General features: G+C 38.6%; 4 protein-coding genes across 6 annotated transcripts in view; 3 read left to right on the forward strand and 1 right to left on the reverse strand.

Moving 5' to 3' along the window:
- Positions 1 to 3256, reverse strand: part of LOC138969161 (cytochrome c oxidase assembly factor 5-like) — a 7806-nt gene extending 4550 nt beyond the window's left edge. Inside the window, exons 1-2 of the mRNA XM_070341884.1 lie at positions 3151 to 3256; positions 687 to 803 (exon numbers count right to left, since the gene is read on the reverse strand). Coding sequence (XP_070197985.1) covers positions 687 to 800 — 114 coding nt within the window. The 5' untranslated portion in view covers positions 801 to 803; positions 3151 to 3256. The remainder of the gene's footprint in view (positions 1 to 686; positions 804 to 3150) is intronic.
- Positions 1 to 14683, forward strand: part of LOC138969160 (protein unc-50 homolog) — a 59746-nt gene extending 45063 nt beyond the window's left edge. Inside the window, exons 1-8 of one of the 3 annotated variants that reach the window (XM_070341882.1) lie at positions 3266 to 3371; positions 4121 to 4358; positions 4843 to 4868; positions 6340 to 6405; positions 8302 to 8422; positions 9146 to 9285; positions 10512 to 10613; positions 11119 to 14683. In XM_070341882.1, coding sequence (XP_070197983.1) covers positions 4132 to 4358; positions 4843 to 4868; positions 6340 to 6405; positions 8302 to 8422; positions 9146 to 9285; positions 10512 to 10613; positions 11119 to 11264 — 828 coding nt within the window. In that variant the 5' untranslated portion in view covers positions 3266 to 3371; positions 4121 to 4131 and the 3' untranslated portion in view covers positions 11265 to 14683. Of the gene's footprint in view, positions 1 to 3265; positions 3372 to 4120; positions 4359 to 4842; positions 4869 to 6339; positions 6406 to 8301; positions 8423 to 9145; positions 9286 to 10511; positions 10614 to 11118 lie in introns of those variants that run through there. The other 2 variants (XM_070341881.1, XM_070341883.1) reach the window with 2 other exon arrangements.
- A 1014-nt stretch (positions 14684 to 15697) lies between these two features.
- LOC138968003 (uncharacterized) lies at positions 15698 to 17101 on the forward strand. Its single transcript, XM_070340563.1, has 2 exons — positions 15698 to 15724; positions 16454 to 17101. Exons 1-2 carry the CDS (start codon positions 15698 to 15700, stop codon positions 17099 to 17101), a joined length of 675 nt encoding a protein of 224 aa, XP_070196664.1.
- Positions 17102 to 21338: 4237 nt separating this feature from the next.
- LOC138969162 (uncharacterized) overlaps positions 21339 to 23579 on the forward strand; it is a 32141-nt gene continuing 29900 nt past the window's right edge. The window contains exon 1 of the mRNA XM_070341886.1: positions 21339 to 21698. Within this exon, the coding sequence (XP_070197987.1) occupies positions 21680 to 21698 (19 nt within the window). The 5' untranslated portion in view covers positions 21339 to 21679. The remainder of the gene's footprint in view (positions 21699 to 23579) is intronic.

The raw sequence follows: 23579 nt of genomic DNA on the forward strand, positions 1-23579 counted from the left end.
AATCATTATGAAAATCTAATATAGGCTAAAGTAGCCAGTCAATGTTTTCAAATTTGGCATAAATTATGCAGAAGAGACCCTATAGAGTTTAAATCAAAGTATAAATTCAATTCCAAATCTGAACATCAATAAAGTTTTATATGCTCATGGTAAATTAAATCAGTGTGCAGCATGGTGCTGTGTGACTTATACTGTTATTGCCCCATGTACACTGTCACACTTGAAGTCATTTTTATAAGTGAGGTTCATGTCCAACAAGCCTCTGTTACTGTTACATGTAAACATGCATGCATGTTGCTATTCCAGAAAAAAACTGCTTGTGATAATTAACCAATACACTGGTGCAATTCTGTAACACATGTTATATAGCCACTGGTGAATTAACAGAGAAAAAAATTTAAAAAAACGGTCATTTAGGTTTTCGCATCCATGGGAGGTAATCGGAACCGACCAAACAGACTGAGCCAGTAGCGCGACATATGTCGTGACAACCAGGTGACAGTATATATGTAAAGTAGCGCGACATATGTGGCGACAACCAGCCTAAGGGTTAAGTGCTTTGGCAGCAGTGAGCCGGAAGAAAATACAGGTCTGACTTAAGAATCCTGAAAAGTTCAGCCAGTGCTCTTGGTCCCTAGCTGCACTGATGTCTGTTAACTATAAATATGTAATGCAATCGACATTACCTTCCTGACGCAATCACTTTTAAGCAAGCATTCCTTCAGGTCATCTCGAAGGCCCATGCAAGCCAGTTTGGGCTTTGTGTCTTCAGGAGTGTCTTCCACGCCATACTTAGGCATTATCTGAAATAAACAGCAAACCAGGGTTTTCTTAAAAATCTCATAATTGGCACACACAAATAAACACAAAATGTTTGTGACCGATTACAACTTAACAAGGCTAAAAAAGTAAGGGTCATCCCAGATCAGTTTCTTTTTTTCTATTTCATTTTGTGTGTGTGTGTGTGTGTGTGTGTGTGTGTGTGTGTGTTCATTTTCATTATATTTAGTCAAGTTTTGACTAAATATTTTAACATCGAGGGGGAATCGAAACGAGGGTCGTGGTGTATGTGTGTGCGTGTGTGCGTGTGTGCGTGCGTGCGTGCGTGCGTGTAGAGCGATTCAGACCAAACTATTGGACCGATCTTTATGAAATTTGACATGAGAGTTCCTGGGATTGATATCCCCATACGTTTTTTTCATTTTTTTGATAAATGTCTTTGATGACGTCATATCCGGCTTTTCGTGAAAGTTGAGGCGGCACTGTCACGCTCTCATTTTTCAACCAAATTGGTTGAAATTTTGGTCAAGTAATCTTCGACGAAGCCCGGGGTTCGGTATTGCATTTCAGCTTGGTGGCTTAAAAATTAATTAATGACTTTGGTCATTAAAAATCTGAAAATTGTAAAAAAAAAAAAAAATTTATAAAACGATCCAAATTTACGTTTATCTTATTCTCCATCATTTGCTGATTCCAAAAACATATAAATATGTTATATTCGGATTAAAAACAAGCTCTGAAAATTAAATATATAAAAATTATTATCAAAATTAAATTGTCCAAATCAATTTAAAAACACTTTCATCTTATTCCTTGTCGGTTCCTGATTCCAAAAACATATAGATATGATATGTTTGGATTAAAAACACGCTCAGAAAGTTAAAACAAAGAGAGGTACAGAAAAGCGTGCTATCCTTCTTAGCGCAACTACTACCCCGCTCTTCTTGTCAATTTCACTGCCTTTGCCATGAGCGGTGGCCTGACGATGCTACGAGTAAAATGGCATTGCGTTTCATTCTGTGAGTTCGACAGCTACTTGACTAAATATTGTATTTTCGCCTTACGCGACTTGTTTTTATATTAACATGTGGTAATTTTATTGAACGGATATTGTGTGAGCTGTGTGTCCCTTAATTAGATGTCAGAGAAGAGCAACTTTCCTTGTAACGTCTCGAAAATAGAGATTTCATTTTTTTTTTATCCTTTCAAAGTTTTAAATGGTCAAAAATAAGTTCTAGGTAATCGGAAACATTGAATGTTTTTCTTGACCTCATGCCAATAATTAAACACCAAGCTGGCCCTTGCACAATGCTAAAAAACAAAAAAACAAAGTGTACAGTAAATACATGTCTAGAAAAAAATCCAGGAGCAAATGTAACCCACTGGCACTGCAGACCCAGCCAACTTTCAACCAGTTGGAAATAATTACATGGGCATTAATTGACTCAAAATGCTTTCTAGGAGAGCTCTAATAATGTTAAAACAATTTAAAATACACATAATCAAATAATGTAGTATTTTAGGATGTTAACCAGAACTGTGATTTTGTTTTTAATCTTTTAAAATAATGCTCAGATTGACTCACTGAAAGACCTGTACATTTATCTCCTGTTGAATGATAAGTTCTCTCATTTTTAAGCGACAGCCGTAGCTCATAATGGCTGATCCCATATATATATATAGACCCAGCATAACAAACGTATTAGTGCTCTTTAATTAAAAAACAACAACTTTCTTTGATCTGTGCAAAATATTCACAACGTACATTTAAAAAGTTTAGTTATTAATATTAGTTCTAAAAATTTTTTTAACGGTACCACAAATTTATGTAAAATGATACATGACATGTTCTCGCATGTAACATCCATGCCGTTCAAATATATTCTAACTGCATCACAAGTTAACTTTCACACGCATCTCTACTACATACATACAGAGACATAGAGATACATACAATACATGTATCGATATTTCACGAACTGGAGGCAACGTTCATCAGGGACTTCATCCCCTAACTAGACATGTCGAAAGATATGTCGAAAGACAAAGATCTGTGAACACTCATACGAGATATAATGTCGCAGAAAAACTTAGGAATTTAAAAGTAATGAATGAACACAATATCAATGCGAAAACCCATTACATAGACCTTATAACAGGTAGACAACAGAACGTAGTACCGATAAGTTTCGTAAGTTCTACTAGTACTAGGCCTAAACAAGCGTAAAGTCTGTAAAGTAAAAGTGCTTGTACATACTGCAAATGCAGTGATACTCCGTTGACTGTTACACACAATACAAATGTCGAATAAAGAACACAATATCAGCATGAAAAACCCCTCATAACAAGAATAAGCTGACGTTCAATCACCTTTTCTTTTATGTCGAGGAAAGGCAAACAAATAAACCTTTTCACATGGGTACGGTGCCCTCTAAGTAGGTTGGTAGTTATCTCCCGTACACTTGCGCTCTTTTGTGTAAAGTGTGCAGCTTTTGTCTACTTCCTGTGTTTGCTGGCATCGAAGGAGTCAGCTTTTCATCGTTGAGAAACCATTTGTTTTCTAATTGAGGAAGGTATATTGACTGTTCCAGGTAGAATTTGTGCCAATACACTGTACAGACTTAGACAATTATTTTGTTTGAATAACGCATTTAACTGACTAACGGTTACGTGATAGAAACACGTTCTCCTCCGCATTATTACGATGTGTTTAGTTCTTCAAATTACTATTTTATTTATTATTTTGGATTGGGCAGTCAAAACAAAAAGTGCGATATATTACAGCATTTTGTACAGTTTTACTTTGTAGGTTATCGTTTAACTTGTAAACTGAGCTTTTATAAGTTATGTGAGATAAAAATTAAAATCAGCAGTCTCAGATAATCATAATCACTTGATGAATCTCTCTCTGACTCTCTCTCTCTCTCTCTCTCTCTCTCTCTCTCTCTCTCTCTCTCTCTCTCTCTCTCTCTCTCTCTCTCTCTCTCTCTTTCCATCACTCTCTAGCCTGGTGATTTATCCTAGTGTGAGGCTTTCTTGCACACTAACTGACTTTAAAAGTAAGCTCTGTATTTGTTTCTGTATTTTCACTTTCAAGGAGCTATTTTGGGAGGTAGCTCCCCCCCCCCCCCCCCTCTCTCTCCCTCTCTATCTCTCTCTCTCTCTCCCTCCCTCTCTCTCTCTCTCTCCCTCTCTCTCTCTCCAGTTGGTCTTTCTCTCTTTCAGTTCCATAGACACACACAGTACAAAAGGAATCTGATGACATACACTACAGTAATGAAGTAATTATTTAATACAATTACGAAAAGTAACTCTGTGACATGTTTTTAATCATTTCCAGTGTGACTGTGCATGATGAGGGGCTTTGGGAAGGTTTCACCCCCTGTTTCACCAACTTCATCTACTGGATCAGCAACATTTGGGGACAGCAGAAATGGGGACAGCAAGAAGAGTGATGCTAAGCTCACAGCAAATGCTAAGCGGCAGAAATATTTCAGACGGCTGCTCAAATTCAGACAGATGGACTTTGAATATGCCTTCTGGCAGATGATCTACCTTTTCTATTCACCACAGAAAGTGTAAGATTGTCTTTGCTAAATGTCTTATACTAGGCATGGTCTCTGGTTATGATTTTTTGGGCTTTTCTCATTACTCTATAACATTCACAGTTTGTCTTTGTATCCTGCAGTTGTACTTGTAGGTACATGTATTAGTTATAAGTGTGTACACTGGTTGAATTAATGAAAATTGTTAATCGGTAGGGAAAGGATGTGTACCCAAAATCAACAACTAACATGATATATATACACTGTATATATATGTTTGTTTGTTTTTTGCTTGATTAAATGTGGTTGATGATGTCAGGACAAGAAGTCATTATACATTTTAAAAAAAAACCACCACCATAGTGCTGCATGATGTTGGTGCATTCAAGTTTTTAAAGCTTAAACAAAAAAATAATGACTTAAAATGTACGGTTAAAAGACACAGAAGTCTATAGTTTGGGACATATATATATATGTGGGATAACACTCCATTTGATGATGACTCATTTTGTTCCAGGTACCGGAACTTTCAGTACAGAAAGCGTAAGTTTTGTGTGTAACAGAAAGTCTCCCCATGTCAGGGGCTGAGTGAGGATAGTATGCATGCATGTGTATTGAGAGAGAGAGAGAGAGAGAGAGATAGAGAGAGAGAGAGAGAGAGAGAGAGAGAGAGAGAGAGAGAGAGAGAGAGAGAGCAAATCTGTGCATTTTTCAACTTCATTTTTGTGTGAGTGTAAATTTGTGGCTGGTTTGCACATTCATTGTCTGTACAAAACTTTGGTTTATCTCTTTTGCAAGTTTGTTGACATATGGCCATGAAACAAAGTATGCCTCCACCATGGATGTTCGATGGTTGACGCAAACAAGACCAATTTTGCATTGCAATACAGTAGAACCCCCTGTTTACGACTTTGGAAAAACCTTAAAAATTAGGTCGTAAAAAGGCGGGGTCTTAAAATGGGGGTTTGAGATTTTGACCCGGGCGGTCATGAACTTGGTTGCAGTGTACGTACTGTCATGTTTACACACAAACACACAGTTGCAGTTTACTTTCATATAAACACACACACCCATCCAAACACATTACAACAGAACAACTTTAACTCAAATTTAAAAAAAAAATGTACTCATGGCGTACTTAATGCTCGCTCCCCACTGAGTGAAGCACATTTGACATTGTGGCGCAACCCGTGTCAGTGAAATCCGAATGTCCTAACTCGATAGAAAGCATAACAACTTTTCTCACAAATCTTTCCGCTCACAGGAATGTTTTTTCGCCTTGCATTGCTAAACTTGTCCAATACACGATCGTTGAGGTTTTTGTACAGACACCTCTCTTTAGCGTACTTTTGCTTCGCTATCCTTCTCGCCATCTCGATAACACCGAGTCCTTATCCTTGACGATAAACAGGATTTGCGTCTTTCCGACTACTAAAGGAAGTCGCCGCGGATTGCCATTTCGCTCGATTACTTTAGCTCTCTACTCAAGCGTCGGCACTTTTCTCTTTCTTTTGCGAATCTGCGTTTGTCAACAAGTCGTCGGAAAACTGACAAGATAGCGTACAGAGGAAAACCGGATGTATTAGGATCTCGCGCGTGTGATTTTTCGTGTTTTTTTCGTCTCGCAATAGTTGGAGGAGCGAGAGCCGCCTGTTGTGTTTTCCTCTGCTCGAAATGTGTGAGAAAGTCATAAATCATCCCAAAAAGCTCGGCCGTAAATCGCGTTTTGGGGAGAGTCGCTCACTGGGGGTTCATTATATAGTAAAATGCATCCATGATGGCAAAATCGGTCGTAAAAAGGGGGGTCGGTAAGGGGGAGTTCTACTGTACATGTAATGGTTTACAAAAAAATGTTTAAAGCATACGGCACCTGACTTCTTTTTTTAATTAATATGTAACATTCTGCAATATATATAACATTCATATTTGTATCACCTGGCTTAGTTTAAATAGTATGATTTGTTGCAGTGTTGAAATCTCAATGTACAAGCTAAACTCTTAATTTTACTTTCAGAAACCAAAGACCAGTGGGCTAGAGATGATCCAGCTTTCCTAGTGTTACTGTCCTTTTGGCTGTGCGGTGAGTAGTCTGCCATAGTTCACAATAAGTGTTAATATTGCAGATTATTTGTGAAGTTGATGTTTAGCCTGGAGATATACTTTGGAGATATCACCAGCATATCATACATGTAAATGATTAGCTTGTAGTTGTAACTGTAAGCCATTCGTTTCTATCTTATGAGATATAAATTTATATTGGCAAAATGTGTCTTTGTTGACTCATCTAAATAATCAAGAGAATCTTAGTAATGAGCATCATTTGGCCAAGTAAGGCTGTTTGTTTTTTGAGTCACTTGAGAAAAAGTGACTATGTAATCGGTCAGTGTTAGTCTGTCCGGCCGGCCGTAGACACCACCTTGACGTTGGACTTTTCTCGGAAACTATCAAAGCGATCGGGCTCATATTTTGTTTAGTCGTGACCTCCAATGACCTCTACACTTTAACGATGGTTTCGTTGACCTTTGACCTTTTTCAAGGTCACAGGTCAGCGTCAAAGGAAAAATTAGACATTTTATATCTTTGACAAAGTTCATCGGATGTGATTGAAACTTTGTAGGATTATTCTTTACATCAAAGTATTTACATCTGTAGCCTTTTACGAACGTTATCAGAAAAACAAGGGAGATAACTAGCCTTTTCTGTTCGGCAACACACAACTTAACGTTGGGCTTTTCTCGGAAACTATAAAAGTGACCGGGCTCAAATTTTATGTGAACGTGACTCATTGTGTTGTGAATAGCAATTTCTTCCTGTCCATCTGATGCCTCATATAATATTCAGAACTGCGAAAGTGACTCGATCGAGCGTTTGCTCTTCTTGTTGTTTATTATTATTATTATCATTATGTTATCATTATGATGTATACTGACTAGTGTTCAACTGACAAATTTACATGTAAATAGCTACAGAAACTGTTACAGGTGTAATTTCTTTTTTGACTCACATGCAAAGCAAAAGTGAGTCATATGTACTCACCCGAGTCGTCCGTCCGTCCGTCCGGACGTCTGGACGTCCGTCCGTCCGTCCGGAAAACTTTAACGTTGGATATTTCTTGGACACTATTCAGTCTATCAGTACCAAATTTGGCAAGATGGTGTATGATGACAAGGCCCCAAAAAACATACATAGCATCTTGACCTTGCTTCAAGGTCAAGGTCGCAGGGGCCATAAATGTTGCCTAAAAAACAGCTATTTTTCATATTTTTCCCATTTTCTCTGAAGTTTTTGAGATTCAATACCTCACCTATATATGATATATAGGGCAAAGTAAGCCCCATCTTTTGATACCAGTTTGGTTTACCTTGCTTCAAGGTCAAGGTCACAGGAGCTCTTCAAAGTTGGATTGTATACATATTTTGAAGTGACCTTGACCCTGAACTATGGAAGATAACTGTTTCAAACTTAAAAATTATGTGGGGCACATGTTATGCTTTCATCATGAGACACATTCGGTCACATATGATCAAGGTCAAGGTCACTTTGACCCTTATGAAATGTGACCAAAATAAGGTAGTGAACCACTAAAAGTGACCATATCTCATGGTAGAAAGAGCCAATAAGCACCATTGTACTTCCTATGTCTTGAATTAACAGCTTTGTGTTGCATGACCTTGGATGACCTTGACCTTGGGTCAAGGTCACATGTATTTTGGTAGGAAAAATGTGTAAAGCATGTGAGTCGTATGGGCTTTGCCCTTCTTGTTTTATTATCACTTACCGTTGAAGCCACTTAGATCAGTGACCACTTTTAATTAAATTAACTTTATCAAGTGACAACGATGTAGATGCAACTTGATGAAGAAAGGCAGAGAACAAGAGCAGAGAAAGAAAACAGGATTATGAATGTGAATATGAACTGTAAAGATCTATGAAACTGATATGAAATGTAAACGACTTTGCTTTATTTGCTCAACAGCCTCCTCAGTTGGTTTCTCCCTGGTGCTTGGACTGGGGTTTGTGGGCTTAATCAAATTTCTGCTGTGGGTCATTTTTGTGGACTGCATTGGCGTTGGACTTCTGATTGCAACTTTGCTATGGTAAGCACTCACGATCACGTTATTTTCTATTTTAGTGTGGGTGATAGGTGAGGAGTTCGACCACTACAGAAGAACCCCCCTTTTCAGACCCCCCCCCCCCCCCCAGGAAAGCACAGTTCCATATCCGGGGTACACAAAATGGCAGTCGTAATTAATGGCTGACTCTAGTTTTTGCAATCATGTACTCAGTTATTTGTGACTTCGTCGCTAGAAAAGGTCTACTGGATGCAAGTCAGGTTGGTGTTTAAGTGGTCGAAATTATATTTCTTGTCAAGAAGTTTGGAAACATTTCAGTAAAAAATAAAAATTAAGTCAAGCTTGGCAGGTTGATCACTTGTTCTAGCTGTCAAGGCCTCACAATTACTGTCCAGTTTGTAAAGTCACTTCTTCAATGGCACACACATGCACACTCGTGGTGATACAATGTATGTATGAAGGCAATTTCTGATACCAAGATCTGTACCTTATTAGCTTGATGTTGATTGTCTCCCTTTTTCTGTGTCCTTGGTTTGTGAAGAATGTTTTCAAATCGACAAATGTAACAGAAAGGTAAGTTGTAATCTTCCGATGATTTTTCATTATGTATGTTTAACATGAATTTTGACAAACCTCGTCACCTTGAAAAAAGTTGCTTTTATGTGAGTATTATGTGTGCTTACAATTTCTAACAGGAGGGGCCATATAACTGATGACTACATGTATTATGTTTCTGCATCTGTGTAGGTTTGTCACCAACAAGAAAATGCTGATCAACCCACCTAGAGGGCAGGACGTGGAATGGGCCTACGCCTTTGACGTTCATCTCAATGCCTTCTTCCCACTGCTTATGATTCTTCACTTTTTCCAACTGCCATTGCTGAACCGTAAGTAATTTGCTGTGAAATGTCTGTCTTGGAATGGCTTCTGACTTTGTATGTGGACGTATCTCTTTGAAGATCAGAAAAAGAAAGCTATTCTAAAATGTTTTGGATAACCTTTGTACTCTCTTTCAATATTTCCAAGCTCTCGCGACCTACGATGCATATAGCAAAGCATGTGGGATGGATAGCTCGTGCGAGCTGCAAAGACTCGATGTTCCAAGCTCTGGCGATGTTCAAATCAAAACCAAAAGCATGTGGGACAGATGTTCTACAAGAGCTGGGAAAACTTTTAAGTGGTGTATTGTAATAAAATTGTTTGACAGCATTCTTCACACATTATTTTAAAACAAATTAGATGAAAATGTCTTCACTTGAATTTCTGTTCTTCCCTGTTTCTAACACACTCACATATCATGAGACTTTATCTGCTTAAGGTCAACAGTAAGGTTACTTTAGCCACAGATGTGTGTTTAAAGTTTGGATTGTGAGTAAAGCACAGGGTTTTGGGGTACAAAGTTGATTGACGTTTTGTTTCTGTGTTTTGCGTAATTCCTGTAAGTTTCCGCCAGTTACCTTCCCTCATTATTCACGTGTATGTCCTTATACCACTGCTAGAGTATACCAGGCTTTCTGTGAAATTGTGTCGGGACATTTCAAACTTCAGTGCTTGATAACTGCACTGATACTTTTTCACATATCTTTAGATAGCAGACCTAATTTTTTTGCCAGGCAGACAAGTGTGTATTTCTGTTTTCTGCTTTTATTCACACTGCAGATCATTCTGGGCCTTGTATTTATGTATGGAGTTCATGCCCTTTGAAAATTCGTGTGCGTTAAATATTGCATTTTTTAGCAGCCACATACGCATTTAAGCCGCCATATGACTTTTAAAAAAAAGTATATTTTTTGAGTTGGTAACTTATTTATTTTTTACAAAGGCAACACAAGCAAACATTGAGGACATTATGAACGTACTACCTGTGACTTTAAAATGTATGTCTTGTTTTGTGTCAGCCCATTTAAAACACTCAAGTCAGCGCAACCTCTGGCGTAGTAAAGGTTTGTTAGGAATGAAGTCTCGCTTACAAAATATTTTCAGAGCATGTACAGTAAAAAAAAAATCTCACTTGAGAAGTTTAGCATCATGTGATTCATTCATGTTTTGCTGTCTGTGCAGATTTCATTCGGCTTGACTATTGGATGTCATTCATGTTTTGCTGTCTGTGCAGATTTCATTCGGCTTGACTATTGGATGTCATGCATGTTTGGGAACACGCTGTGGTTAATAGCCATCGGCTACTACCTCTACATCACATTCCTTGGATACAGTGGTTAGTGTTTGTTTTAGTAAAGTGCTATTCACATGGATATTTTTCAACTGACTTTTGTCACTAAAAAATTGGCCAGACAAAACAGTTTCAAAGTTGCCAAAAAGTTGTCGACTGTCTGGTAGAATTTTGACCATTTCTTAGTTAACTCTCAACCAGTTTTTCTGATGCTCTCTGTGGCTGAAGGCTATATATTCGCTGAGTCTGCGCATGCTTTTGCAGTTGCTTGTTGTTCTTTGCCTCCTTGCCTCGAAAGAGGAGAAATCTATTGACATTCAAAGTTACTAATAAACTGTCAACATGACGCAAACAATACCAGGTTATCTCAAATGTCAGACAAATCATTTTGTTGAAAGAGGATTATTGTTAATGTCGAGTCACGAAAAAGAATGAATTTATTTTCTGGTCCTCTAAAGCATTGCTGGGTTTTTTTTCTTCAGAATTCCATCCATTTCTAAAGATAATTTTTACTGATTTCATTATCACATGATGTTTTGTATGTTTTCAGCATTACCATTTTTGAAAAACACGAGGATGATGCTGTTCCCTATGATGGGTGTCATGTTGATCTACGTTCTGTCGCTGATTCTTGGCATGAACTTCACGTCACACTTGTGCAACTTCTATGCATACAGAGTCATCCCTTACGTGTAGCTCGCACCGGAGAAGCAGGCTTCTACCATGCAGTGTCACGGAACTGTGTGTGAATAATTGTGGTTGTTCACATTGACTCACAACAAAGCAAAATCTGCCGGACTTTCATTGTGATGCAGATTAAGAGTGATAGCAACCAGAAAACTAAGGACTATTCACGTTCAGATCTATTGACTGTGTTACTGAATGTAAGAATTTGGGCTATAGAAGAGAAATATTGTGTGTGCAGTGTGTGTTGCTTGTTGGTATATAGAGAATGTGTGTCGTTTGTTAAAGCGATTGTACCTATGGTAAAAAAGCAAGAGGAAAGCCTGCTTTGTGATGGATCACAAAAATGTTTAGCGTGAGTGCAAGCAATTGATTTTAACCGATCAAACTTTTCTTCTTTTCTCTTGCTAGCTGTTCTTTGGTTTTGGTCTGATGTAACACATCAGAAATTATTTCCCATGTGAAAGGTCTAATTATTTGCAGCAAGAGTTTTTCTGTTTGAAACATTTTGTTAGGCATTACCTGACTGAGAAAGTTGAGATACAGCTGGTGATTAATTGAGGGAAGCTTATTTACAGTCAGATGTCAACACAGGTAAATATACACATTATATTAGCATGATTTCATAATTGTTGAGTGTGGCGGACCTTTTTTTCTTTTCTTTTTTTTTTTTTTAGATATGATACGATGTTTTCCATCTGCAGTTATGCTAATAGGATTTGGAAAAAAAGCATTTGTGTGGAGAAATATGTGGGTGTTTCTGTGTGTACGTGTTCTGTTTGCCCTCTTTTAATGGATGTGATTCTTGTTTTTAAATGGGACGACTCCTTACTTTATTTCCATTTTGCTAAAATCTCAAAGCAAATGAGAGTAGGTACTGATCATAATTTCATAAAGGAGGAGAATGCTTGTCCTGGAAGTGTTGAAAGTGATGATGCCTATTTTATTGACTATTTTCTTCATTCAAATCCTTTGTGCTGTAAGATGTATAGGCTGCAGTTAACCATATGTTACCCTCCACCACGGAATGAGTCACATGTCACCTTTGCATGATTTTCATATTTTTACATTTTCCTAAAGAGTTTTTTATGCTCTATCCAGTGGTGAAAACCGTTTTAGAAAAAGAGCGAATGTTTGAGTTATAAGCCTGTGACTAAGGTGACCCTCACACTCTTACCAGGCACTCCCCGGACTTGTATTAAGCTTAGCGCAGAACCGCGCGAGGTGACATGCGACTTATTTCGTGGTAGAGGGTCACATATTTGGTAGTGTATTTTGCAGCTTGTAGATAAGTTGTGATGCACAGCTGATAATTGCTATCTTTGCATGTAGCTGGTGTCTTTTTCTTCCCCCATCCCCTTGAGTTGATGCAAAAAGCTGTGACACCAACGTCACATATATGATTTTTGTTAAAAACCAGCATAAATGAAGCGCTGAAAGTCCAAAAAATGGGGCACTGGCCTATGGCTAGTACTTCTCATAATTTACTAGCCAGAGAGCAAATTTTACTCGCCAAACCAATCATTTGTTTAAAAAACTTAACTCGCATTTGGCGAGTAGATTAACATTTCTACTCGCCATTTACATGTTTCTACTTACCATGGTGAGTAAAATACTCTCCACTTTCAGGCCTGACATGTAAAATCCACAGTTTGTAGTGAAAGGTATACCGATGTCAATTGGGACACAGACATTCATATTTGGGTTGAGGAAATGTTTGTGCAATAGGTATATGACCTTTGGATTTTGGCTGGGATAGGCTTTTGAAAACATACCAACACCAGAGATACGATGGGCTGAGATGACCGGCACGGTTGGCCTAGTGGTAAGGCGTCCGCCCCGTGATCGGAAGGTCGTGGGTTCGAACCCCGGCCGGGTCATACCTAAGACTTTAAAATTGGCAATCTAGTGGCTGCTCCGCCTGGCGTCTGGCATTATGGGGTTAGTGCTAGGACTGGTTGGTCCGGTGTCAGAATAATGTGACTGGGTGAGACATGAAGCCTGTGCTGCGACTTCTGTCAAAGCAGCACCGCCCTGATATGGCCCTTCGTGGTCGGCTGGGCGTTAAGCAAACAAACAAATGGGCTGAGATCATGACATAAATTTGTATTTGTTGACACAGCAATGGAGGGATCAAGAAGTGGTAGTTGGGAATGCTATAGTAACAGGGGTTTATTTACAAAGCTTATGCATAGAAAATGTGTGAAAGTGGGCCCATGGGTTCTTAAAAGGGGAAAAGTTTTAAATTGGGGGTTCTTGAACCGGAAAGTTTCACTGAACTCATATTACTGTACACAGCAGGAATGTCAAAATCACATGTTAGTTGGTTGTTGTTGGGGGGTGTTTTTTCAGTAAAAAAGCTAAATGGACTTTGACATTCTACAAATGACTTCTTGTAATACCTGCAGAAGCTGCCATGCAAAACTGAAGATTGGACACAAGTATACATGTGGAAAGAACTTGTATTTGTTGATTAGTTGTTTTATATAATTTTGTAATTACTGATGTGTTGTTGTATTTATGTCCAACTGGGAGGTTTCTTGCTCATCAGCTGTAACTTGTTTTTTAAGCAAACCGGATTTTTAAATATAACTACTTGTGTAAGAGCGTGAGTGTCTGTTTGCTTGTGTGTGTGTGTGTGTGTGTGTGTGTGTTCTCCACATGTGTATTGGTTATGCCTGCACTTATACAATGTAACAAATCATGCATGCTCTCGTACCTTATTCAAAGTACTCTTAAGTTGTATGTCATGTGTTTCTCAAAAGAATTTTGACCCCAGCACTTTCAAAGCACTTTCTCTTAGTTCCAGTTAGCTATTTTTCGTCCCATTGCCTTTTTCTGCCTGTGTTCTTTGGAGAGGAGAATTTAAACTACAGGCACACAACAGTTTATCCATGTATTTGCTTAAAATTAGTTTAAATTTTTCTTTTCTTTTTTTCTCCCTCAAATTCAAGAAAGCAAGATATTCTGATGCTGAAATTGCTCTTATATGTAACATTTGGTACATGTGGAATGTCTCACAGACGAGAAAAAGAAGATGTCTCATAGAGAGAATATGTCTTTGGGCATGTATGCACAGGTGTGTGAATGTGTCTTTGGAGGAATGCATGAGATCTGTATATTACTCAGTGTGTGGATGGATTTATTCATATCATCAGTAGTGTGTGGGACTACATTTAATCAACTTGTACATAAAACATGTAACTGTACATACATTGTATTTTAATGTTTTCTTGTGTACAAATGTTTCATACGTGAATTTGAGACAACAAATATATGTTTAGGAACACATTTGAGTACTGTGTTATGCTTTTAAACATTATGGATGGTTTTTCTGTTCACAAGAAGGGATTCTTCAAATGTTTTGGGATTAAATTATGCATGATTTTGTTTGTTTTGGAACAATGCCAATAAACAACTTGAAAATGAAATATACTGTTGTTGACTGTATCACTTTTGTCAGAAACAAATTATAAATCCATGCCCAAAAAACTACGTAGAGACTGAAAAATCACGCACACACAGCCAAGCACACACACACACACACACACACACACACACACACACACACACACACACACAAATGTACACAGTGGCAGTAAATATATAGATGCCAATCTATTGTTTGAACCCAGAACAGTTACATACATCCATGATGGCAAGTTCTACACCTTCGGAAATTTAGTTATTATTTTTGGTTATACAGATCTAGTATGTGCGCAAGATGATCTTTCCAAATGCATCGACACAACGCATGTCAATACTACAGTGGTCCCTGCGATCTGTGGACACTTCAATGAGAGGACACCTCCCACAAAAGGACACGTCCCTTTTTTCTATTACCTCTGCCAAAATATACCTGTCAAAAAAGTGTCATGACAGCTAGGCCACCTGCAATGTATAGAAACAGTTTTGGCTGGTCAGAAAGCTTTCCTAGATCCTTTCATCGCAGGTAATACTGTACAACACATAGCAGTATAACCTAACCGGTGGTGAAGTTGGTTTTTTTATGTTAGTAGTATGTTGTTAAATTAAAATAGCAACTGACTGCAATGGTCAGATATTAGTTCAGACAATGAATATCTAGCAGAGCTATGCAATTGTTACCTAATATAATTTACGCCTATTATTGAATAAATAAATATGTGGAAGAAATATATGAAATTGGAGTTATTATGTTAGTTATCATGCAGCTCTCTACATTGAAAGGTTTTTGAATTTTCCACCCAAAAAATTAACTAAGCCCTTGAAAAAAAAAAGTTCAGATCCAGACCCACCCAACTTTCTGTTAAAACATTTATTTTTAGAAAACATATGTACCAAGCTTAAGTGAAAATTACATGACAAATAAGGGCGCAAAATCACACCTCTCTATCAGGAACGGTTGGGAAGAAATCATAAGAGAATGTAATATGTATTATTCACTGTCAAAATTTACAACAAAAATGGATCTTCCGCTTTCCATCCACACTGTACTACTTTAAGTATACATTTTACCAAACAGTGCTTGCGCATCACATAATGTTTTCCCCTTTATGCTAGCCTTCAATTTACATGTGCAGTGTACATGCCCTGCACAATCTATCCTGAAAATCAGTTTTTGGGGAGCAGTTTGTATCTTTGCTGAGTTTGAAGTGGACCGCTCATTATTTCATGTGAGCATCAGATATGCACGAGAATTTATCTCGTGATTTGTTTTCTCAAATCAGAGAAGATGAGTGCAGACACCTAATCTTTGTAGCTAAATATCTTGAAAGCAATGAAACTGAATTGGCCACCCCCCAAAACAAACTGTACACTAAAAATCCAGGCATCTCACTACATGTACAATACATGAAGTCAACACAATTTGGTCTACTAAAAAGTGATTTGGTTTAAAAAGAAAATGGTAGTACTGCTTAACGATAGATTCAGTTTTGTTTCTACTTTCTTAAATTGCTCATTATCTTGGCAGTTATTTGTGATGCGGTGTGCAATATGTATGTGAGCAAATTCATTACCTTTAGGGATCTGGTAGAGCGGCCGCACTACTGGACTTGTGATCCCTAGGTGATAGGTTCGAATCCAAAGATGGACACAGGTCAACTTAACGTGATGACTCAGAGACGGTATCCATCTCCCATCCCCATTTAATCACTGTGGCACATACAATACACACACCCACCCACATACACACCCAACTACGTCTCCATGACCACCAGCTGGAGTCGGTGGACGCCATCAAATACCTGGGCGTCACCATTCAGAAAGATGCAGGTTGGGACAAACACATCAACAACGTGTGTGCCAAAGCCAACAGTGCACTAGGCATGCTGAGGAGAAACCTGAAAATCGGATCTCCAAAGACAAAAGAACTAGCCTACAAATCACTTGTCCGACCAATAGTCGAGTACGCTTGCACAGTCTGGGACCCGCACAAGATCAAAGAGGTCAGTCAGATTGAAAAAGTGCAGCGTAGGGCAGCTCGTTTTGTTCTCAACAGACACAAACAGACGGCCAGCGTGGACGACATGCTCAACGAACTAGAGTGGCCCTCGCTAGAAGAACGCAGGAAAGAGGCCAGGCTCTCCATGCTGAAGAAGATCACATCGGGATCCGCACATGTGAGGTGCGAGGAGCTACACCTACTCGCCCCAAGGGCTAGAAGAGGAGTCCCCACAGAGAGACAGCAATTCAAGCGGATCCCAGCGAGAACAAACTACAGAAAGAACAGCTTCCTCCCAAGAACAATCAGGGACTGGAACGAGACCCCTTCATCCCTCCTCCTCTCACACCCCCAGGCCCCAGACTCCTGCACTGCGCAGGAGTCGAGTTCCTGCATTGTACAGGAACTCCCCAGCCCCCAGTAGATTCTAGCTAGGGTTTTTTTTTTTTTTTTTTTTTTTTCACTCTTTGGAATCTGCAACCCTCCACAATGTGACATAATGGTCAGCCAAAATGAGCGTGGTCACAATATGGAAGAAGAAGAAGAAGAACCACACACAAGCACACACACACACACACACACACACACACACACACACACACACACAAACATACACACAAACAGATGATTTGCAATAATACGAGCATAAATGGATATGGTTTCACAGTGGCAAGGTGACCCACATTTTTACTCCCGCAGCAAAAAAGAGAAGACAAAAAAGAAGAAAAAAAGACGAAGGATGAGTGTGCTGAAGGCTGCACCATGACTATCATGATCATGACAAATAGGTCTGATTCGATTTCCAGTGGATTAAGTTCGTCCAGGCGGTTAAGAAGTATTAAATAAATAATCTCAACTGAAATGGACAGATTAAAGCGGCGGGGATGAGGGGTTGGGAGGGAGGAGGGGGGGGGGGGGGAGGCAACCTATTTTATCAGATTAGTTGAATGCGATCAGGACCACAAAGCGTTTTTAATTGTCAAAACAATGGTCACCCACTGACCACCACCCCTTTTGAAGACCCGAATTTTCCCAACTTTCTGCCAATAACGTCTATCCTTGGACTTTAATTTGAGGGTCTTAAAAGGGGGTGACCCTGCAGCAGCCACTCAAACTAACTGTGGTTCAGTCATAGGGTTTGAAATAGAGTTATTCGTGGGCTTTCTCCGCCCAGCGTTTTAAAGATAATCCCATCATTCCGTGTAAACCATCTGAGCATCTCCAGATCCCGTACACCACCAGCGATCTGTCCGGGCTTTTACTTTGACAACAACATACACTTCCACTTGGACTTATAACAGAAGTCAACAGCATTAGAAGATTGTGAGTACTGTATAAGTCGAGATGAGGTGAAGTGAAGAAAAGAAAAAAGAAAAAAAAAGAGAGCTCGACAAACTAAAAAAAATAAAAAATAATAAAAAAAATTAAAAAAAAAATAAAGAAAGAAGGAAGCTCTTAGCTTGAACGTAGATAAAGATGAAAATAAATGGTTTTGATGATGAAAAAAAAAATAATAAAAAAAATAAATAAAATAAAATAACAGAAGTCCACAGCCTTGCTGCTTTCTGTGGTGAGTATGAATTTTTTGTTAAATTGATTTCATAGAAAGCCATCCTTGGTTTTTACCAAATTAATTAATTAATTAAATTCTCACCGTGTGCACAGAGAGCACCCAGGCTGTTCTTTTTTGGCATTTTTCCAAGTGGAGGGATGGTATTATTCCACGTAAAACCCTGGCACGATCTAACATGGTGACCCGAATTGTTTTTACGGGAAGGACTGTGCCTTTACCAATCAATCAATAGAATTTATTTCCAAAATGCAAAAGCACATGATTTTGTTTTGAATGTTGCAGTAAATCATATATCCACGTCCACACTCACATTCACACCAATGGTTAACTACTATTTGCACAACCGACTAGAGTCTCCCCCTTTCTCCCACCCAACCCCCCAAAAGAAGCACAGGACTAGTGTACTGCTCTGCATGAGCGTCCACACAAGCACCAACAACAGATTCAGAGTGCAGACAAGATGGCCTCTGGGAAAAAACTGTTCCTGAAACGACTAGTTCTAGTCTGGGCTCTAAACCGCTTGCCCGAGGGGAGAAGCTCAAACAGAGGGTTGGCTGGGTGAGTGGTGTCGCCGATGATACTATTGGCTCTCCGGATGAGCCGCGTGTTGTACAATGAGGCGATGGATGGTAAGTCGCACCCAACTATCCGTGATGCCTGTCTCACGATCCTATCCAGTTGTGCTTTCTCTTTTTCACTAGCGCCACTATACCACACAGAGATCGAGAAGCACAAGATGCTTTCCACTGTAGCATCTTAAGTGACCTTTAAACATGATTTGGCCTGACATACTTCCCTTTCCCGTAGCATGATCATTTTGTGTACGAAACTCAATACTATGGTTTATTGCATTGCCTGGCTCAAAAGTACAAATGAACACATTGATGTCAGCAGACTTACTCAAACTTGTCGTTGTTCTTCAGATATAATGTGCATGAAACTCAATACTATGATTTATTGCATTGCCTGGTTCAAAAGTACAAATGAACACATTGATGTCGGCAGACTTACTCAAACTTGTCGTTGTTCTTCAGATATAATGTGCATGAAACTCAATACTATGATTTATTGCATTGCCTGGTTCAAAAGTACAAATGAACACATTGATGTCGGCAGACTTACTCAAAATTGTCGTTGTTCTTCAGATATAATGTGCATCAAACTCAATACTATGATTTATTGCATTGCCTGGTTCAAAAGTACAAATGAACACATTGATGTCAGCAGACTTACTCAAACTTGTCGTTGTTCTTCAGATATAATGTGCATGAAACTCAATACTATGATTTATTGCATTGCCTGGTTCAAAAGTACAAAGGAACACATTGATGTCGGCAGACTTAGGCCAAAAAAAAAATAGGTCTGTTTACGGTAACCCGACCGACCCTAGTTTTTTCGCGCGACCCTAGACTTTTTTTTGGCATTTGGGGAAAAAAAAAAATCTTGTTTTTTTTGCAAAATAACGTAAAAATATGGTTTTTTGGAGGAAAAAAAAACAAAACAAAAAAACAATCCCGACCTACCGACCCTATTTTTTGGGCCTATGTTACCGTAAACAGACCTTTTTTATATTTAGTCAAGTTTTGACTAAATATTTTAACATCGAGGGGGAATCGAAACGAGGGTCGTGGTGTATGTGCGTGTGTGTGTGTGTCTGTGTGTCTGTGTGTCTGTGTGTGTGTGTGTGTAGAGCGATTCAGACTAAACTACTGGACCGATCTTTATGAAATTTGACATGAGAGTTCCTGGGTATGAAATCCCCATACGTTTTTTTCATTTTTTTGATAAATGTCTTTCATGACGTCATATCCGGCTTTTCGTGAAAGTTGAGGCGGCACTGTCACGCCCTCATTTTTCAACCAAATTGGTTGAAATTTTGGTCAAGTAATCTTCAACGAAGCCCGGGGTTCGGTATTGCATTTCAGCTTGGTGGCTTAAAAATTAATTAATGACTTTGGTCATTAAAAATCTGAAAATTGTAAAAAAAAATAAAAATTTATAAAACGATCCAAATTTACGTTTATCTTATTCTCCATCATTTGCTGATTCCAAAAACATATAAATATGTTATATTCGGATTAAAAACAAGCTCTGAAAATTAAATATATAAAAATTATTATCAAATTTTTTTTTTCGAAATCAATTTAAAAACACTTTCATCTTATTCCTTGTCGGTTCCTGATTCCAAAAATATATAGATATGATATGTTTGGATTAAAAACACGCTCAGAAAGTTAAAACAAAGAGAGGTACAGAAAAGCGTGCTATCCTTCTCAGCGCAACGAATACCCCGCTCTTCTTGTCAATTCCACGTGTTCTGTGAGTTTGACAGCTACTTGACTAAATATTGTATTTTCGCCTTACGCGACTTGTTTCTTCTTTGGCCTTACTCAAAATTGTCGTTGTTCTTGAGATACAGTGTAAGAGACATAAACGAGGACTAAAACAAGCAGTGTATATATAAACAATGAAGACATAATAAAACGTAAGACATGCTTTCATTCGTTAATACACATTAGGACTCCCCAAACTATGCATCCCTTCATCGGAGGGGGGGGGGGGGGGGGGTGTGCAAGGACCCCCTAAGCATTATAGTTGTGGGTCGCGCCCCTCTATATAGAGGGAGTACGTGTCTGTGGGAAGCCCTGCACTGCACATTTTCGGAGTCGCCCGGGTAGACCATAAACAGAAATAAAACCAAAACCACAATACACATAATAGGGATAACGTAATGCACGACTGTCTCAATCAGTCGACACAATATTGTTGTTGTTGTTTTTTTACATAGATTTTTTTCAAGTTCTGGAAGGGGCGAGTAATGAGTGTTGACCCTACATTATAGCTTGTTGTTTCATTTTTATTTATTTTGTGACCGAAGAAAAAAGTCAGCACGCTTCCTTATAAAGTCATTATTGAACTGATTTTCATTCAATTTTATTTTCCTTCAGCTGCTAACTCAAAGACAAAAACTAATGAAGATTTCATGTGCCTCTCCGGTACAGTGGTCATCTCTTAAAACAGATGAATCGTGCCGCTCGCTTCCTTTCCCTCCAAAAACCTGTTGGGCGACCGTCTGCTCAAGGAAGGCCACAAATGCTTGGCTCCGTCTCGCGCCATCTTGTCATTGGTCAGGCGTGGGATGACGTCATCTGAATTCTCTCCCTTGGCGGAGCTGTGAGAAATTTTGCCAGTTGTCTTTGCGCAGGGCTTTACTCGTTCCGAGCCGGCACATAGAGTCACCTCAATCTCGTGACACGGAGGGGAGAAATAGTGTGGTCACTGTCTGTTCTCCAAGAAGTTGTCCGCCTCTGAAAAGTTGTGGTCAAGCTTGAGAAAAAAGACACAGTCAGTTTGTGAGAGAGGGACTCGGACTGGAAGAACCAACGAGGGGAAAAAAAGAACTGAAAGAAACTTTCGTCAAAAGTGAAAATGAAATTCTGCGTCTTAAGTAAGTACTGTTTTAAATTGTCTTTGATATGTTGAATTGTTATAATCGTGTAAAAGAAAGTAAAAGTTTAAACGCGCGGCAAAGTACTTGGAAGAAGATAAGTTTGAAAAATATATTGAAATCTTTTATACTTTTTGATTAAAGACTAAAACTCAGCAAAAAAGTTTTTTTAAATCCTCAAAATGACATGGACAAGTATCGACAACTTTACTTGTAAATCTCCAGCGTTGTAACGATAGTATCTTATTTCTTGTTCATTGCCTCTTTTTTCTGTTACGTGGAAAACGTGGATAACTTGTTTTTTTATATTGCAAGAAATGGTTGTTGTTGTTGTTGTTGTTGTTGTTGTTGTTGTTGTTGTTGTTGTTGTTGTTGTTGTTCTTCTTCTTCTTCTTCTTCTTCTTCTTCTTCTTCTTCTTCTTCTTCTTCTTCTTCTTCTTCTTCTTCCTGCTTCTGCCGCTGAGGTCGTCGTTGTTGTTCATGCTTATTTGCCCTGATTTGTTTATAAAAGTGCAGTTGCTTGCGTGTTGTCGTTTAATGTACACTTTCTTTCTTTTTGTCATCCAGTGTCATTCATTTTATGACTGGTTTGCTCGACATTCAATAGACAATATGAAACTACTACACGTTTCAAATACTTATCCTATAAATGTATATAATGTTTAAAACGCTTTCTTCTGATCAACTAATTTTTCTGGATGTCAAACAGGTATCAGTTATCACAGTCTCTATCCAGTCTATATCTCTTTGCTATCTCTCTCTTTTTTTACATTTAGTCAAGTTATGACTAAATGTTTTAACATAGAGGGGGGAATCGAGACGAGGGTCGTGGTGTATGTGTGTGTGTGTGTATGTGTGTGTGTGTGTGTGTGTGTGCGTGCGTGCGTGTAGAGCGATTCAGACCAAACTACTGGACCGATCTTTATGAAATTTGACATGAGAGTTCCTGGGTATGATATCCCCGAACGTTTTTTTCATTTTTTTTGATAAATGTCTTTGATGACGTCATATCCGGCTTTTCGTGAAAGTTGAGGCGGCACTGTCACGCCCTCATTTTTTAACCAAATTGGTTGAAATTTTGGTCAAGTAATGTTCGACGAAGCCCGGACTTCGGTATTGCATTTCAGCTTGGTGGCTTAAAAATTAATTAATGACATTGGTCATTAAAAATCTGAAAATTGTAAAAAAAATTTAAAAAATATAAAACGATCCAAATTTACGTTCATCTTATTTTCCATCATTTGCTGATTCAAAAAACATATAAATATGTTATATTTGGATTAAAAACAAGCTCTGAAAATTAAATTAAATATATAAAAATTATTATCAAAATCAAATTTCCGAAATCAATTTAAAAACACTTTCATCGTATTCCTTGTCGGTTCCTGATTCCAAAAACATATAGATATGCTATGTTTGGATTAAAAACACGCTCAGAAAGTTAAAACGAAGAGAGGTACAGAAAAGCGTGCTATCCTTCTCAGCGCAACTACTACCACGCTCTTCTTGTCAATTTCACTGCCTTTGCCGTGAGCGCACTGAGCGGTGGACTGACGATGCTACGAGTATACGGTCTTGCTGCGTTGCATTGCGTTCAGTTTTCATTCTGTGAGTTCGACAGCTACTTGACTAAATGTTGTATTTTCGCCTTACGCGACTTGTTCAGTCTCTCTGTGTCTCCGTCTCCCTCTCTCTTTCTCTGTCTCTGCCCATCTCTCTCTCTCTCTCTATCACACTCTCTCTCTCTCTCTCTCTCTCTCTCTCTCTCTCTCTCTCTCTCACACCAGACTTGCTTTACATACAGAAAGGTATAAAGCTGTAAGTGAAAATAATTTGGTCTGTCGTTTGTGTCAATCTAGTACTGAAGATGAATTGCATTTT

Source organism: Littorina saxatilis, linkage group LG6 (genome assembly GCF_037325665.1).
Source record: "Littorina saxatilis isolate snail1 linkage group LG6, US_GU_Lsax_2.0, whole genome shotgun sequence".
Classification (NCBI taxonomy): Eukaryota; Metazoa; Mollusca; class Gastropoda; order Littorinimorpha; family Littorinidae; genus Littorina; species Littorina saxatilis.